The sequence below is a fragment of the Pseudoliparis swirei genome, chromosome 20 (genome assembly GCF_029220125.1).
Source record: "Pseudoliparis swirei isolate HS2019 ecotype Mariana Trench chromosome 20, NWPU_hadal_v1, whole genome shotgun sequence".
Taxonomy (NCBI): domain Eukaryota; kingdom Metazoa; phylum Chordata; class Actinopteri; order Perciformes; family Liparidae; genus Pseudoliparis; species Pseudoliparis swirei.
Genome location: NC_079407.1, coordinates 24575195 through 24592955, shown reverse-complemented (window position 1 = coordinate 24592955; position 17761 = coordinate 24575195). Strand labels below are relative to the sequence as shown.

At 38.3% G+C, this 17761-nt stretch overlaps 1 protein-coding gene across 1 annotated transcript in view; it reads left to right on the top strand.

The window, feature by feature from the left end:
• The window catches only part of drd2a (dopamine receptor D2a), a 68285-nt gene that overhangs the window by 37486 nt on the left and 13038 nt on the right, over positions 1 to 17761 (top strand). Inside the window, exons 2-3 of the mRNA XM_056441576.1 lie at positions 4127 to 4437; positions 14293 to 14402. Of these exons, the coding sequence (XP_056297551.1) occupies positions 4159 to 4437; positions 14293 to 14402 (389 nt within the window). The 5' untranslated portion in view covers positions 4127 to 4158. The remainder of the gene's footprint in view (positions 1 to 4126; positions 4438 to 14292; positions 14403 to 17761) is intronic.

Genomic DNA, 17761 nt, shown 5'->3' with positions numbered 1-17761 from the left:
CTGCTGAACACAAGGTAATGTGTTTCTTCACAGAACGAGGACCGGGTTTTTGTCTTTAACATTGGAATTCCATTGTGAGGCGATCTCTTCACTCGCTCCTCCAAATGGAGAGGAAGAATGCCCGAAAGCTTTTTGAATGTCCATACCGGACAGGCATCCCAAAGCATAATCCAGAGAGCATCTTGGACTTCCTCTGTAATACTTGAGGATCAATATTTGTTTCTTTTTTAAAGGTAAAATAGTTTGTCTTTTGAAAGTCAAACATCCTGAAGATGACTCCAAACCCGGCCCAGTGGTATCATCTGGACGTAGCCTAGTGGAGAGAGACTGACATTACATGATACACTGAAAGTGTTCAACTCAAAGCAAGACTTCTATGCAAGATTATGTGTGCCAAGAGCAGTTAATTCACTCCTAAATGTGTTCAGATTCAATTATAAGTGATATTATGCGCTTTCCTACAATTTCTATTTTAGGTATATTCTTTGTTCCAGATTAAATTAAATTCAAGTCAATTCAGTTTATTTTGTATAGCCTGATATCAAATTACGAATTTTCCTCAGAGGTCTTCACAATCTGGACACATACGACATCCCTGACCTTTGACCTCACATCGGATCAGGAAAAACTCCCAAGAAATAGAAAAAAATAAACCTTTCACGAGGAAAAAAGAAGTGAAGAACCCTTCAGGGGAGCAACAGAGGAGGATCCCTCTCCAGGATGGACGGAACAATAGATGTCATGTGACCAGAATGAAGCGTTACAGAGTCACATAAACACATTCAATGAATACGACAGAGTGGTGCGCATCAGCGGGGCCGTGACAGGAGGCATCCGACACAGCCAGGTCCAATGGACCCTCTGAGACGTGAAGTCACAGAGACTCCGGGGAGGAAGAAGAGTTAATAATGTGTAATGGAGAGATGTAAATTCATCCATAAGGAGAGAGAGGGAAGAGGTGATGTGTGGAGTAATTCCCTCGGCAAGAGGCAGGTGGTAACGGCGACAGATTAAAGGTATAACCCGGCAAGAACAACAAGCCACACTCACGTTCTCCAGGAACAATCACAAAGGGAAAGAAAATGATTGGTCGGTTGCGCGAGTATAATTAGGTGCAGTGATAAAAGAGAGTTAGACGAAGACGCGAAGCAGATGCTCGTCAGCAAAAGGGTGGAGAACCGATTATGTGATGACGTAAACAATAACCCAGACGGTAAAATAGGATGCGTTTGTTTATGTTTGATGTTGTTCTGAAAAGACGAGGCGTATAAGAAACAGTCAAGGTGGTAAATCAGAGAGCAGGATGATGCAGCGTCAAATATTATGAGTGGCGTCGAGAATTACGTCGCAATAACTTTTGTGTATCGTGTTCCACCGTTGGACCGACTGTCCCAAGGTCCTTTAAAGGATTTACAGTCACAATGCATCGTGGTGCTGTATCTTGTGACACGTTTGAAAGATACAAAAGTTATGTCCCACAATGCACCACTATGCATACCATGATCATTTAATATTTACTGCAGTTTCAAAGTGATGTAAATCATAATGAGGGTATCATGTAATGAGGGTATCCTGATGTCTGTCGACACAATCGGGTTGCATGGAAGAAGGCTCCATTAATTTTGCTTTCAAAAAAAAAGTTTATTACCTTCGCATTGAAAATGCGGAAGGTTATGTTTTTATCGCCGTGTATTTATTTATTTATTTATTTGTATGCGTGTTCCTCGCATAACTCAAAAAGTATAAAACCGAATTGCATGAAATTTGGTGGGATGATTGGTTATTATCCGGGGACCATTTGATTAGATTTTGGGATCAATCGGGTCAAAGGTCAAGGTCAAGGTCATGGAAAGGTCAAAATCTTCTTTTTACCATAGCACGGTCAATTTTGATCCAATTGGCATGCAACTAGGGGCGGCTGTAGCTCAGTGGGGTAAGAGGGCCGTCCTGCAACCCCAAGGTTGTAGGTTCGATCCCCGCTCTCCCCATTAGTTGCAAGTCGAAGTGTCCTTGAGCAAGGCACTGAACCCCCAGTTGCCTCCTGGGCACATCACTGCAGCCCACTGCTCCTTAATAACTAAGGATGGGTTAAATGCAGAGAACCAATTTCCCCTTGGGGATTAATAAAAGTGTATATTTATATTTATTTTTATATTTTATAACAAATGCCAACATGTTCATAATTCAATGCCCAATCTTGTGATATGCGAAGGTATGCACTCTATCGAGTGCCCATTCTAGTTTTTACATGTTTTTAAATGAGATCTGGCACATTGGAAGCACTAATTGCTGTTTTTAAATATGAACATGTCTGCAATGCTATGATGTGATTATGTCCACGAGTAGCATCCTGTATTTGAATGAGCATGTCCATGTTGTGTATTTTAACATATGATGACTGTATATTACCGTATGCATCACATTTATAGAGAGACATTGAGTTTCTACTCTCTTTTGACGACAAGGATTTCTCACTAAGCTGACTGTATTGTAGATGAGTTATATGCTTCCACCATTATGTCATGTTTAATCTCATTCTATTATCCTCTTTTTATGTGTTTAAGAGTTAAATAAACATCCTACAATTCAAATATTTTTTAATATTAATTACAAAAAATATTTACAGCATGTCCACTGTAGTGGACCACAGGACCATTTTCATGTGAAAAGACAGAAGAATATAGAAGATAAACTAAGAAATTATGGCTGTAGAGTGATATTAAACCAATAATACATTAAACTTGATTATGAATTAAAATCATTCATCATTCTGGATTGTTTTGTTTGTTGGTTAAAGGATGGTAGAACATTTTTTTAATTAAAACTGAAGCCTTTGTCGTCTTATGTCTAGCTAAATATATCATTCCTGACACGTTAATAAACAATACATTATATGAATATCATAGTAAAAAAGACAATAGTTAAGCAATATTTGAAAGAAATGTTTAGAATTCGCTAAAATAAAATGAAATAAATAAAATAAATAAAATAAAATGAATAAATAAATAAAATAAATAAAATAAATAAATAAATAAAATAAATTAAATAAATTAAAGAAATAAAATAAATGTGAAGCACTTAATTTAACCCTCTTTAACACCCTCCTGGGAAACTGTGAGTGGCTCACAGTGTTGCCTAAAGGGGAAACCCTCGTTTCATAGCCGTCAGAGTCTCGGTACGCCAAAACACGACCAAACCCGACTGTCTGCCATCGTGCCAGAGAGTTGGCTTTCAGTTAGGATGTAAATCAACTTCCTGAGGAATGATTTATTTGTTTATTTCTGTTCTTAAGTGCCGAGTGTTGATGTCCGGTTGCCCATCCAGACCTCGATCGATGTAGCTCGCATCTTCTTTTTTTTGTGTCTGCAGAAGAGTGCTGTTAACATAATCTGATGTGAGCAGACGCACATCACACGCTGATGTTACAAGAGGTTGTTTTTAGGAGTTGTAAAAGAGAGCATTCGGCACGTGTGTGTGTGTGTGTGGGGGGGGGGGGGGGGGGGTACATGGCGTTAATACCTAAATATGTTTTAGTTAATGCACTTGTCAGACTTTTGAGTAGTTTGTATGGACACTTGCTAGCAGCTGAACTGGATTCCTGTAAATTCAATTCAGGAACTTTATTAAAAGTCTTGATTTTTCACATGTGGTTCATTCAAGGATATATATTTTTAATGGCTATCATTTAATTAGAGGGTACATTTTTTAACGCCTTCTACATCATGTAATCCAGTCGTTCTCAACCTTTCTTCAGTGATGCACCTCGTGTGAAATATGTCTTCAGCCAAATACCCTCTAACTAGCCTTTTTTGGGTTAAATACACGGCGCTGTGCCATCAGTGTCTGATTTAATATAGAATATATACAATTATGTTCATGAATTTACACTTATATTCTATTTTGAAATAATTTGTTTAATGGATGCTCATTTTAAATATATTTTACAAATCTCATGTACCCAAGGGGTACACTTACCCCCATTCGAGAACCACGTTTGGAATACCCACTATAATTAAGAATAAAGATGCGCTACTAAATAGACAAATGGCCTCTGCCTATTTAGTTACTTCATGAATACTGATTATTTTATGACTAAACGCTGTGTTCTATCTCTCTGTGTCTGCAGGGCCCGTTCTTGGCCTTCGTCACTCACAGCTCATGGATGTCTTTACCCAGTATGCCTACAATGACAGTTTCAATGACAATGACACGTGGGGCTTCAACGCCACGGATCAGGAGCAGAAGCACCCGTACAACTACTACGCCATGCTGCTCACTCTGCTCATCTTCGTCATCGTCTTCGGCAACGTGCTGGTGTGCATCGCCGTGTCCAGAGAGAAGGCGCTGCAGACCACCACCAACTACCTGATAGTCAGCCTGGCCGTGGCCGACCTCCTGGTGGCCACGCTGGTTATGCCCTGGGTCGTCTACTTAGAGGTAGGATATCTTTTTTAATTATTTTTAAACCTTTATTTAATCAGGTGAAACCCATTGAGAACAAAAATCTCTTTTTCTTCGAGGGTGACCATGGATGAAGACGCGCAGCAACATATACAGTGGGTACAAAAAGTATTCAGACCCCCTTTAAAATGTTCACTCTTTGTTTCATCGCAGCCATTTGCTAAAATCAAAAAAGTTCATTTCATTTCTGACTAATGTACACTCAGCAACCCATCTTGACAGAAAAAATAGAAATGTAGACATTTTTGCACATTTATTAAAAAAGAAAAACTGAAATATCACATGGTCATAAGTATTCAGACCCTCATATTGAACTCACTGTCTCATTGAGATGGGTCAACTCCTTCACTGGAGTCCAGCTGTGTTTAATTAAACTGATTGGACTTGATTAGGTGAGGCACACACCTGTCTGTATACGACCTTACAGATTACTTTTTGTGATTTTAACAAATGGCTGCAATGAAACAAAGAGTGAAAACTTTATAGGGGTCTGAATACTTTCCGTACCCACTGTAAAACACAGTTACAAACCATAAAAACACAGAACAAGACGAGTTAAAAGAAACTAAAAGTTAAAGAGACGGTGACATAACAGAGTTTATTTACAAAACATTTACATTTTTGGGAAGCTGCCTCCATTTCTTTCTTTTTATATTTAAAAGTGCTCTAAGTGCTATAAGTACACATGATACATTTTAAACACATGTACTGTGGATACTATTTGCACATAAATGATACAAATGACAGAATAGCTTCTTTGTTTTTTCCTCCCTGCTATCTTTTGTGATTGAAAACAAAATAAAGTGATGAAGTGATTCAGACCGGCGGTGAAATATATGAAAAATATTCATTTTTTTCTATTTTTATCGCATCCCCATTATAATGAATGTTCATACCAACGACAACAACACATCAGAGAGTATAGGCTGCGAAAGCAAAGAAACACAAAATGCTCGACGTTGGAGAAAATAGGAAAGTATATTATGCAAACAACCGCCATTTATATTAAATATAGAGCCAGTGACTTCCTGGGGAGAAGGTTTTTTTTCTTCTTTTTTTCTGCCAAGCAAGACTGCAGTTATCAGCATGTCAAAGGTTTAAGGTGACACGAGGGTGACGGCGTGTATGTTCACATCAGCGTTGTAAATATCAACGTCGGGAATGTAGCAACACTGACAACATCAGAATGTCAGCCTGGTGGATCCAGTCAGAGGTCAGGCGTCGATGAATATTTAACTCTAGTTCAAGGATACATTTTGCATTCACCGCTGTGTTGGGATCATGCAGCGCTGCTGGTTTTTTAAATATTTATATATATATATATATATTAGTGCTGTGAAAAATAACGCGTTAACTCAGTTAATTCAATTACAGGTTTAACTAGTTTTTTTTTAACGCATTTAACGCATGCGCAGAATGTTGTTGGTCGTCGGGCCGAAAAAAAAGTCACTTGCAAAATGAGCTCCCAATACACCACTTCAATCTGAACTCTGTCCGCTCTCATGCAGACGGTCTGTTCATCGGTAATGATCCTTCCGCAGGTTCACCTACGGAAACCTTGTTACGACTTTTACTTCCTGTAGATCAGGGTCTCAACAAGTCGATCGCGACCTGCCAGTCGATCGCGGCGTAGTGTCGGTAGATCGCATGACATTAAAGAGATTGGCCCGCCCCCTGACATGTTCTCTATAGCACGTCTTTGTTCTTTTATTAAACTAAACGTCTGTTGTTGAACGTATCTCCACAGCAGCATGTCATTTCTGTCTCTTCGCGTTGCGTTAACACTTATCGATCTCTGTCTCGCGCGCCACAGAGCTCCGTGCGCGCGCATCGGGACCGAACAAAAAAAAAGTCACTTGTCAATCTGTCCACCTTTAGATTGTATCATGGTGGAGTTAATGGTTGACAAACAAGAGAAAAATGTTCTGTTTAACCCTCGTGTTACCTTTACATTTACGAACATATTTTACCCTCGGGGTCAATTTGACCCCAGCAATTAAAACCTCCAGATAATTATTAGAATTAATATTGCTTCCCAAGTTTAGTGTGAGGTACTTTATGTTTGTTTGTTGACTACCTAAATAGCCCTTTAAATAAATAAGAAAGTTGATATTTCTGATATGTTTGACACAGTGAAAACAGCCTGGGGTCAAATTGACCCCAAAGAACACCGACATTAAACATTGAATGGGGTCAAATTGACCCGAAAGGTAACAGGAGGGTTAAACATTCTGTTTAGGATGAAGATGTATTAATGTTCCATATGGAAGAAAACTGCTAAATAACTGCTGAGTTGCAGCACCATTGTATAGAAGAATGTATAAATGTATATATCCGTCTTTTGTCATAAATCTCTATGTTCTCACAAAATATACCGAGAATATCGGTAATATGTGATTAATCATGATTAATCCACAAAAACCTGTGATTAACCCGATTAAAATTTGTAATCGTTTCACAGCCCTAATATATATATATAAATATATATATATTCTTTAAAAGCATCTATGACATCAATGCCTGCTAACCAGTAGAACTGAAAACAGAACAGAGACTCAGGTCCGCATAAAATAAATCTCTAATCAACTGAATCAATGGAAAGCAGGACTCTCTCTCTCTCTCTCTCCCTCTCTCCCTCTCTCCCACCCTCCTTCGCCCTCCCTCCCCCCCTCTCTCTCTCTCTCTTTCCCCCTCTCCTTCTCTACCGCTCTCTCTCCCTCTATCTCTCTCTCTCTCCCACCCTCCCTCTCTCTCTCTCTCTCTCTCTCTTCCTCCCTCTCTCCCCCTCTCTCTCTCATTCGTTATCATTTCTTCTGTCTATCTTTTCATTCCTTATTACAGTATTATTATTGTGTTATTTCTCTGTAAGATGTAGAGAAAAAGAAAACTAAGCCTACAGGGACTCATGTTTGTGTTTGTGTGTGTATGTGAAAGTGTGTGCGTGTTTGTGTCTGTGTGTACATATATCACAGTGGTGGACGAGCGATGTATCAAAGTCATCTGACAGGGATGGGAATACTTGTTTTAGTGTAGTGATATAAATGACCATTCAAATGAACAAATATATGTGTTTTTCTGATCAGAAGCTTGTTAGTCCATAAAGTATTCAACCTGCCCACTGAGTTGTTTTTTATCAGATTGATTTACTCGTGGGCGTCTGGGTCCACGCGGAGGGGAGCCGACATGAAAGACATTTTTTTTAGATACGAGATAAATTAGAAATCGCATAACGCATCAAAAGCAAATGTAATTTTTTTGCATTACGCATTCTCAAAGAAATATTAGTGTTGAGGTCAGAGCCGATCCCCTGGTGGTGTCAGCCTGAAGGGGTGTGTGTGTGTGTGTGTGTGTGTGTGTGTGTGTGTGTGTGTGTGTGTGTGTGTGTGTGTGTGTGTGTGTGTGTGTGTGTGTGTGTGTGTGTGTGTGTGTGTGTGTGTGTGTGTGTGTGTGTGTGTGAGATGGCCGGAGACGTTTTCGAAGCTTTTAATGAAATATACAAGCGTGCATAAATTGTTACGCCTCCGCGATAACGAGAACATAATTATGACATCGACGACGTATTCAATTGTCTTCACCGGCGGAGGAGTCGGACTCCTAATGAGCGAGCTGTCAGTCACGGGTCAAATCTGCCTCGTGGCCCTTGAACAGAAAAAAAACACGATTTTAAATGCTCGCGGACACGGTGGGGGCGGAGCTACGGCGCCGTTGCTATTTTTTTCGCGCTTATTTGTTGAATGGGCTGAATGTAGACGCATTTATGTTACACGTTATTTATTTGAGCCACAGGGAATCCATCTCCAGATCAGAGAGTCATGATTATTAATTAATTTATGCTAACCGTATAATTGATTGTAGCTCCATGCTGTTGTCCTGGATACGGTTGAGGTAAGGCAGGGGGGGGGGGGGGGATGGTTTCCTGCCAGATGATTGTGTGATAATATCATAACACAGAGAACATCACCTGTTTCAGTTCACTTCATTTTAACCTCCTCAGATTAATATGCTGAGGACTAAATTACTGGCGTCTTCTATTACAATGGATTATGCAGCAAGGAGAGGAACGCTCAACCGCCGTCCTCTATTCTCCTCGTCTGGAGTGCATCCTGTCTATTGTTGTCTGTATGACTCTATTGTTGTCTGTATGACTCTATTGTCTGTATGAATCTATTGTTGTCTGTATGACTCTATTGTTGTCTGTATGAGTCTATTGTTGTCTGTATGACTCTATTGTTGTCGGTATGACTCTATTGTTGTCTGTATGACTATCGTTGTCTGTATGACTCTATTGTTGTCTGTATGAGTCTATTGTTGTCTGTATGAGTCTATTGTTGTTGGTATGACTCTAATGTTGTCTGCATGACTCTATTGTTGTCTGTATGACTCTATTGTTGTCTGTATGAGTCTATTGTTGTTGGTATGACTCTAATGTTGTCTGCATGACTCTATTGTTGTCTGTATGACTCTATTGTTGTCTTTATGACTATCGTTGTCTGTATGACTCTATTGTTGTCTGTATGACTCTATTGTTGTCTGTATGACTATTGTTGTCTTTATGACTATTGTTGTCTGTATGACTCTATTGTTGTCTGTATGACTCTATTGTTGTCTTTATGACTATCGTTGTCTGTATGACTCTATTGTTGTCTTTATGACTATCGTTGTCTGTATAACTCTATTGTTGTCTGTAAGACTCTATTGGTGTCTGTATGACTCTATTGTTGTCTGTATGACTCTATTGTTGTCTGCATGACTCTATTGTTGTCTGTAAGACTCTATTGGTGTCTGTATGACTCTATTGTTGTCTGTATGACTATTGTTGTCTGTATGACTATTGTTGTCTGTATGACTCTATTGTTGTCTGTATGACTCTATTGTTGTCTGCATGACTCTATTGTTGTCTGTAAGACTCTATTGGTGTCTGTATGACTCTATTGTTGTCTGTATGACTCTATTGTTGTCTGCATGACTCTATTGTTGTCTGTAAGACTCTATTGGTGTCTGTATGACTCTATTGTTGTCTGTATGACTATTGTTGTCTGTATGACTCTATTGTTGTCTGTATGACTATTGTTGTCTTTATGACTATTGTTGTCTGTATGACTCTATTGTTGTCTGTATGACTCTATTGTTGTCTTTATGACTATTGTTGTCTTTATGACTATCGTTGTCTGTATGACTCTATCGTTGTCTGTATAACTCTATTGTTGTCTGTAAGACTCTATTGGTGTCTGTATGACTCTATTGTTGTCTGTATGACTCTATTGTTGTCTGCATGACTCTATTGTTGTCTGTAAGACTCTATTGGTGTCTGTATGACTCTATTGTTGTCTGTATGACTCTATTGTTGTCTTTATGACTATCGTTGTCTGTATGACTCTATTGTTGTCTGTAAGACTCTATTGGTGAATGTATGACTCTATTGTTGTCTGTATGAGTCTATTGTTGTTGGTATGACTCTAATGTTGTCTGCATGACTCTATTGTTGTCTGTATGAGTCTATTGTTGTTGGTATGACTCTATTGTTGTCTGTATGACTATTGTTGTCTGTATGACTCTATTGTTATCTGTATGACTATTGTTATCTGTATGACTATTGTTGTCTGTATGACTCTATGTTGTCTTTGACTCTATTGTTGTCTGTATGACTCTATTGTTGTCTGTATGACTCTATTATCTGTATGACTCTATTGTTGTCTGTATGACTATTGTTGTCTGTATGACTCTATTGTTGTCTGTATGACTATTGTTGTCTGTATGACTCTATTGTTGTCTGTATGACTCTATTGTTATCTGTATGACTATTGTTGTCTGTATGACTCTTGTTGTCTTTGACTCTATTGTTGTCTGTATGACTCTATTGTTATCTGTATGACTCTATTGTTATCTGTATGACTATTGTTGTCTGTATGACTCTATTGTTGTCTGTATGACTATTGTCTGTATGACTCTATTGTTATCTGTATGACTATTGTTGTCTGTATGACTCTATTGTTGTCTGTATGACTCTATTGTTGTCTGTATGAGTTGTTGGTGGACATTTTGTACTTCAGGCCTCCAGCTGATGTGAAGTAGCATAAAGAGACTTTAAAACCTCGGTGAAAGTGGAATATTTGATAGAAGTGGGAATGTTGGTAATCTTTAAACGCCGCTGTGTCACATGACTCGTGAGATGGAAGGTGAACACATATCTGCTCCAAACAGCTTGCAGCTACTTTGTCTGGGAGGTTTTTATTAATTAATGTCATGCATGTCAGGACAAGTCTGTCCCATCAGAGACACGGCCACAAGATAAAGACAACAAACACTTTCACTTTTTACTTTGTCTCTTCTTTGCTCCACACAACGACCTCCAAACCCACTGAACACGCTCCTTTTTCTTCTTTATTTCGACTTTTAAAATATGTTTTAATCTAGTGTCAACGACCGTGGCCTTTATTAAGTTTCTCGTGTTAATAATAAATCAGTGTGATCTTTACTGAGCGCTTCGTCACAGAGTGTGGGCAAGGCATTGTACTTGCCCTTTATTTCTTAAATGCTGAATTAGCAATAATTGCCTCAGTTTCCTCTCTGTCAAGTGTGACTGATTCCAGGTCTCATGGAGGAAATTGCATGGCGTCAGAGCTCGATCAAAATCAAAGGGAAAGAAAATGTAAAACATTTCATTTGTGGAGTTCCTTCAGAACTGTTTTTTTCCAATGTATTCCACTCATACAGTAATTTGAGCATATTTAAGGTAGTTTCAATGCGATAAAGAATAAACATTTACATTTAAACAACGATAAAAACTGCCTACAAGTAAAACACAAGTGGACTATAAAACACACTAAAAACATCCAGGGTTCTTACACATTGTGACCAATGGATTTCCATGACTTTTCCATGACTTTTAACCAACTTTCCATGATCAAACTAAAATCTCGGTATAAACATGAACATTTTAGAAAATGTTGCGTATTGAGAGCGTACGCCGGCTTATATTTTGAGCGTCTTTCTTTAAAAAAAATATTAAGTGTTTCAAACTCGGCGTAAATGAACATGTGATTATAACAAATTTCCATGACTTTTCCAAAACTTTTATGATTTAAGTTTTTTCCATGACTTTTCCAGGCCTGGAAATGACCATTTTAAAATTCCATGACCTTTCCAGGTTTTCCATGACCGTACGAACCCTGAACATCTATAAGGGAAATACACACAACAAAACATAATTAAGATCAGTTTAGAGTTCATTCTCTTAAAAAGTTGCATTATATGTGAATTAAAGATTACTGTGTATCCATTGATGAATGTCATAATATGACTATTCCATCCAACATTGTGATACAGAGATAAATAATGAGTAGTATTTGTTTATTTATTATGTTCTTTCTTAACTCCTGAACATTTCTGCCATGGCCTTATATTTCTAAAGTTTCTTGTTTATTATTATTATGACAGACAGCTTATTTTAGATGAAAAGAGCAGAGAGCGCCGGTTTCCTTTCACCCTGATTTTAAGTGGCATCTCAAATTGCATTTTTTTTCTTCCTTTAGCCACCTTCTCAGTTCCCCCGTCTCCGTTATTGCCTTTTCAATTTGCCGAAACACATTTCCTTTGCAAATTAAATCCGAATGCTGATACATTCAAAATCATCATAGCGGTGCAGAGTGTGAAGTTAAGAAGGAAGTTCGAAAAGTCCCGCAGTCAACATTTCATCATAATTATGCTCTCTTAGCATATGTTTTTTTTATTTTATTGCCTCGGACAAGCATATTATATATATTATGTTACCCTCTGTGTTGCAGCCACAAGGGCCCGTCGTGGTCTTCAGGTTGTGTGAGGCTCTTTAATTTGTTACGGGGCCCCTGTGACACGGTTGAGTCGGTGTAGCCGGTGAGAGGAGAGCTACTTGTGGATCGTCGTGTACCTGCGAAGATCGAGAACAAGGAAATGAAGTGATGGCAGAGAGCGAGAGAAACGGAAGAAGGTGTGGAGATGAAGACATGAAGAGGTTGGAAAAATGCCAAGAAGAAGAGAGGAGAGGTTGTGACAGCGAGGAGGACGGACGCTCATTAGGCTGTCAGATGATTCACAATCACCACGAGTGTCATGGTCCCTAGCAACGACATTAAGCTGTCGCTTATTGTATGCAGACATGTCCTAGGGGCATAGATTAATTTCCCACGGAGAGGTAGGAGGTGCTCCTAGTACATCTCTCATATCTCGTTCCCTTCTCAGAGCCGTGGGAGGGAGCAGGGAGAGAAGGTGGGTGGCATCGGACAGCTCAGCATCAGCGGTGATGAGCGTGGTTTCATCGTCGGGGGTTGACTATGAATAAGACCAGTGATTCTCAACTGATGGGTTGCGTCCCCCCAATTTTTATTTTTTATTTTTAAATCCTGTGATTTTATTTTGAAGGGGATTTTTTTTATGCAGCTCAGCATCATCAATGATGATCGTGGTTTTATATTCGGGAATGACTATGAATTGGAGCAGTGATTCTCAACTGGTGGGTCACGACCCCCCCCCCCCCCCCAAAGAAAAATGATATATATAAAAAAAGCAAAAAATCCTGTGGTTTTATTTTGAAGGGGATTATTTTTTTTGCAGCTCAGCATCGTCGATGATGATCGTCGTTTCATCTTCGGGGGTTGATTATGAATTAGAGCAGTGATTCTCCACTGGTCCGTTTTAGTCGTTCGTGGGCCCCTTTTTTTCTAAAATTAAAAAAAATACTCATAATAATCCTATGCTTTTATTTTGAAGGGGATTTTATTTATGCAGCAGTGTCGTCTTTTCACACTTTTTTTCAAGGCGGCAGTGATTGACAGGTGACAGGGTCAAACCATCCTGATATAAGGGAGCTTTTTTTAGGATAATGAAATTGAATAGCCTACTGAATATAAAATGCAGCTTATGAACTTACACTTATATCATATAGAACATTTATAAAATAAATATTTTTGAAGGATTTTTAAAATCGATGCAGTATTTTTTGATCGTCACTTACCCCCGCCATTTTACAGCATAGAAGAATACCGTGACCCGTAAAATTAATTTTATAATAAAAAAATGGAGAAACATGAGCTTTTTGTTTCCAAAACTTGGTTGCTCTCTAATTATTAGAGAGCAACCACGTTTTAAATATATATATATATTTATATAACCCGTTTTATGTGAAAATATATTATGAAGTCACTGAATTATCTGTGCACTAGAATAAATCCTAGAAATGTTTTGCTTTCTGTTTCCTTTGTCACTTTTTAAAGTTAGTCTTTGTTGGCTTAGATGCTTGATTTAGATTGTTACATGCACTGATGTTAAGATGTTGAACTGTAACATGTCATGTGAATAAGTACTGAGACTATGAATGTCCATCGAGGGGGTGGTGTTAGAAATATAGTATGTTAGTCACAGCTTTGTTATTCTGTACTTGACCCTCTAAACAAAGCAAATACAAATACCATCAGATAATTGTTCCACCATGTCAGGTCTAACATTATTTTGAGAAAAATAATAGACTATTTGAATTCTGTATATTCTGTGTATCCTGTAAAATGCATTATGCGAGCTTTTCGGGCCAGTTTAACCCTATTCCTATCAGACACCGTGCTTTTTAATTTTACACTCATTCATTCTTTCACACTTTAATTTCATAAAAATGTTTCTATCCCATGTGGAAATCAAATTAAAACAAAAAGATTCGACGCCGCTTTACAGTCGCTTTTACACTTTTTTGTCGAAGAATTAATACGCATCTTTTCTGCCAATGTGCCGCGTTTAATGATTTTACTTGTATTTTTATGTTGCCTGTTGCTGTAACTCAATGCTGTTGGTGTTCTTCTCTTCCAGGTAGTGGGAGAGTGGCGCTTTAGCAAGATCCACTGTGACATCTTCGTCACTTTGGATGTGATGATGTGTACAGCCAGCATCCTCAATCTCTGTGCAATCAGCATCGATCGGTGAGTTTACCGCCGCCTGTCATGCCTTTTTCATGGATTTACAAAGAGGAAACTTCAAGAGCGTTCACAACACCTTCCTTTCATTCATATCTACAGTACATGGAAGTGAGAGCACTCATCTTTAAGTACTTACTGCGACGTGTTCCAGCATTAGAACTGTGAATATCTCGAATTGCTGCAATTTCTATAAAAGTGTGTATAATGAGACTGGTGAATTAAATATAATGCCAAAGTGGTCCTCCCCTGCACACTGACAGCACAAAGAAACAATGTTTTGTGGAACACAAATATTAAGGAAGTAGGATTCTGGATGCGGACTTTAAGCACCTATCACAGAAGTGGGAAAATCAAAAGGGGAATGAGGAAAAGATGCTATAAAATATATTCTTTAACAAAAATATTAAAAGGTGCAGAACAGGGGATGTTGTATTCAGTTAATGTATCTTACAATATAAGAAAATATACAATCTTATAGTCCACTAATATTCAAATTAAATTGAAAAGCCCCTATGTGTGTATACAGCTATTGTCACGGCGCTATTAGAGTGGACCCAAAAGCACGACTCAGACAGGAGTAACAAAGATGAATGTCTTTGGTTGAAAACAGGCTGGGTCAGAACCAGGAGATCAGTCCAAGAAGCAAACAAGTCCAAAAAGGGGCGGGGCAGAGAATCAGAGGTCAGGGCAGGCAGGTCAGGAATATACTCTAATAACGCTGGAGAACTTGGCACGAAAACACAAGACAATCTGGCAGAGGACAAGTGGAAGTGAGGGAGCTAAATAGTGAGGGACTAATGAGGGGATGGGCTGCAGGTGAGACGGGCGTGAGGACCAGGTGAAGGGAATGAGGGACTAACGAGGTGATCAGAGGCAGGTGAGGGGAGTTCGACTGACGAGATGGTGTGACAGGATGAAAACAACGATTACAAAAAGGAAGGCGTGGAGCTAAACTGTTACAGCTATACGTGTTTTAAATATCTATAAATACAATGTATCACCGTGAATTCTCCGCGTCGCTCTGGTCTGTATTTGACAGACTTGATGCCCTGACATGTCATTTATCTTGTCAAAAATATGGAAAAGTGGAACAACGGGAGCCAATTTTGCTGTTTTCAAAGTGTTCACCAGCCATCCAATTACATTCTTTCATTCGCCGTCTTGAAGAGATTGATATAGCAATATTTGTTGAACATTTCGAAAAATTATTTGGTATCCATCATGATGCCGAAGTTCTGTGCCGTAAAAACGCAAATTATATCGGCACATCTAAAGGGAATGCAATGTTAGCGTTATAGTGGAATATGAATGTGCATTTAAACATAGTCTCTGTTGGGTGTAGTTGGCACACCTCTGATCACACCTTCAGTCAGAGAGGTGAAAGCGTATTCATGGGTTGGAAGCCGGGTGGTGTATCTTAATAACGGTCAAACAACTTCTTCATTTACGAGGATTTATTCTTTATTCTAAGGCAAAGTATCGGCGCTGCGGTCGCAGGAGCAGGTGAGAGGTCTGTTCAACTCGCAGGTTGAAGTGTGAAAATAAACTCGATTCGGATTTTTTATCATCATGCGTCTAAAGGACTGCAGGCTGAAGGTGATGAGAGCTCTTGCAAATGGAAGTATACAAATAAAGAATATCAGAACACGTACAAATAGAATTTCATCACATGTCATTCAGCAGACGCTTTTATCCAAAGCGACTGTATGAATTCAACCACGAGGACAAACTCAGAGCAACAAGAATCAAGAAAGTCAAACTACAAAAATACCATGAGTAATACTATAAGTAATACCATAAGTAATACCATGAGTAATACTATTAGTAATACCATAAGATTATCGCGGTGATGGATACAAAGTTTTAGACGGATTTCTATTTCAAAGAAGCGTCTCCTCACCCTGTTTTAAGTCCAAAAATACAGTACGACTGTTTCCAGGATGACTCACTGAGTGACAGACAATTAAGTGGATCGCGAATTTGCCGAAAGGGAGCGGAGAACCGCTTTTAATAAACCTCTGGGGAAAGTAATCATGTAATGTCGGCAACCCAAATATGTATTCAAAGCATGGGAGCTATGTCCTTGTTAGCAAGTATATAGAATTCCTCAAATATTACTTTTACTGAATGTAAAAAAAAAAAAAAGGTTAATATGCTGATTTTCTGCTTGCCTGCATTTTTCATTTTAAATCCACATGCAAAAAATATATATACACACATACATACACAATTAGAGGTGTGACTAAAGTGAATAAATGACTGTAAAATGTAAATGTCCCGTATCTGGAGACAAGCTATTTTGAATAATCTCATGGCAATGTTACGAGCAGAGAGGAATAGCCTCTACATTAACATTTAGATATTATTTATCTGAATTGTACATGTTCGCTGTACTTTTTGAATACTTATCGGTGGAAAGATTAATACAAAATGTTATCAATTCAACAGCTCTAGGCAATAACGATGTGTATGCATCAAAGTATTGTGAACTTTTGTTCGTATTCACCATTGTTAACATTTCAACCTCTTTTTGGAAATTTGTGAAAAACCGGCCAGAAAAAAATCTTTTGTTCGTTATTCTTTAAAAGCAGATGATTTGAGTCATAAGGCAACACTTTTGTGTTGGAGGTGATATGAATATACACTTGCCAAATGTGATTTAACAGAACTTCAATCACGTTGCCAAGAGGAAAACTGTTTATTAAAACTGAACCAAAAGACCGAAGTATCTTAACGCTCTCAGTTAGTCAAAATGTGCACTTTAAATATAAAAAATGAGGAGTTAGCCTTCCACTTTAGTGACACAAAGTAAGGCGAAAATATTCATCTGTGCATTTTTTATACAATGTGTTTACAAAACAGTGCCCTACAAATTCCATGAAAAGAAGCTGAGCATTTTAAACTTTACTGGTATCCCTGAAATAAATGTCATGAGAGATTCTCCAATGATTTGAGCTCCCTGACCCGTGAATCTCATTTGGTGTGCAGAAAAACTCATTTTGCCTGAGCTATAGCGTGTCACACCATTTAATATGAGAGACATGTCATTGTTATGATTGTAATAACTACAGATATATTTACTCGATGTGATTGGCAACCCTTCAATGAATTTGGATGAAAAGCATATTTCTGCACTTATCTTTCATTCAGAACTGTAATGGACGTATCATTCTCTGGTTATGGTAACTGTGATTCAACCATAAGAGGCCAAAGGCCTTTTTTTAACATTATTGTTTCCAATTAATTCATAATTAATTAAACCCAGTGCAGATTCTCCCTTTAATTACAATGCAATCTATGTGAAGTATTCTCATTTGAATTACAGTAAAACCTTTGGGCCTATTGATGAGGTTTTTTCCATA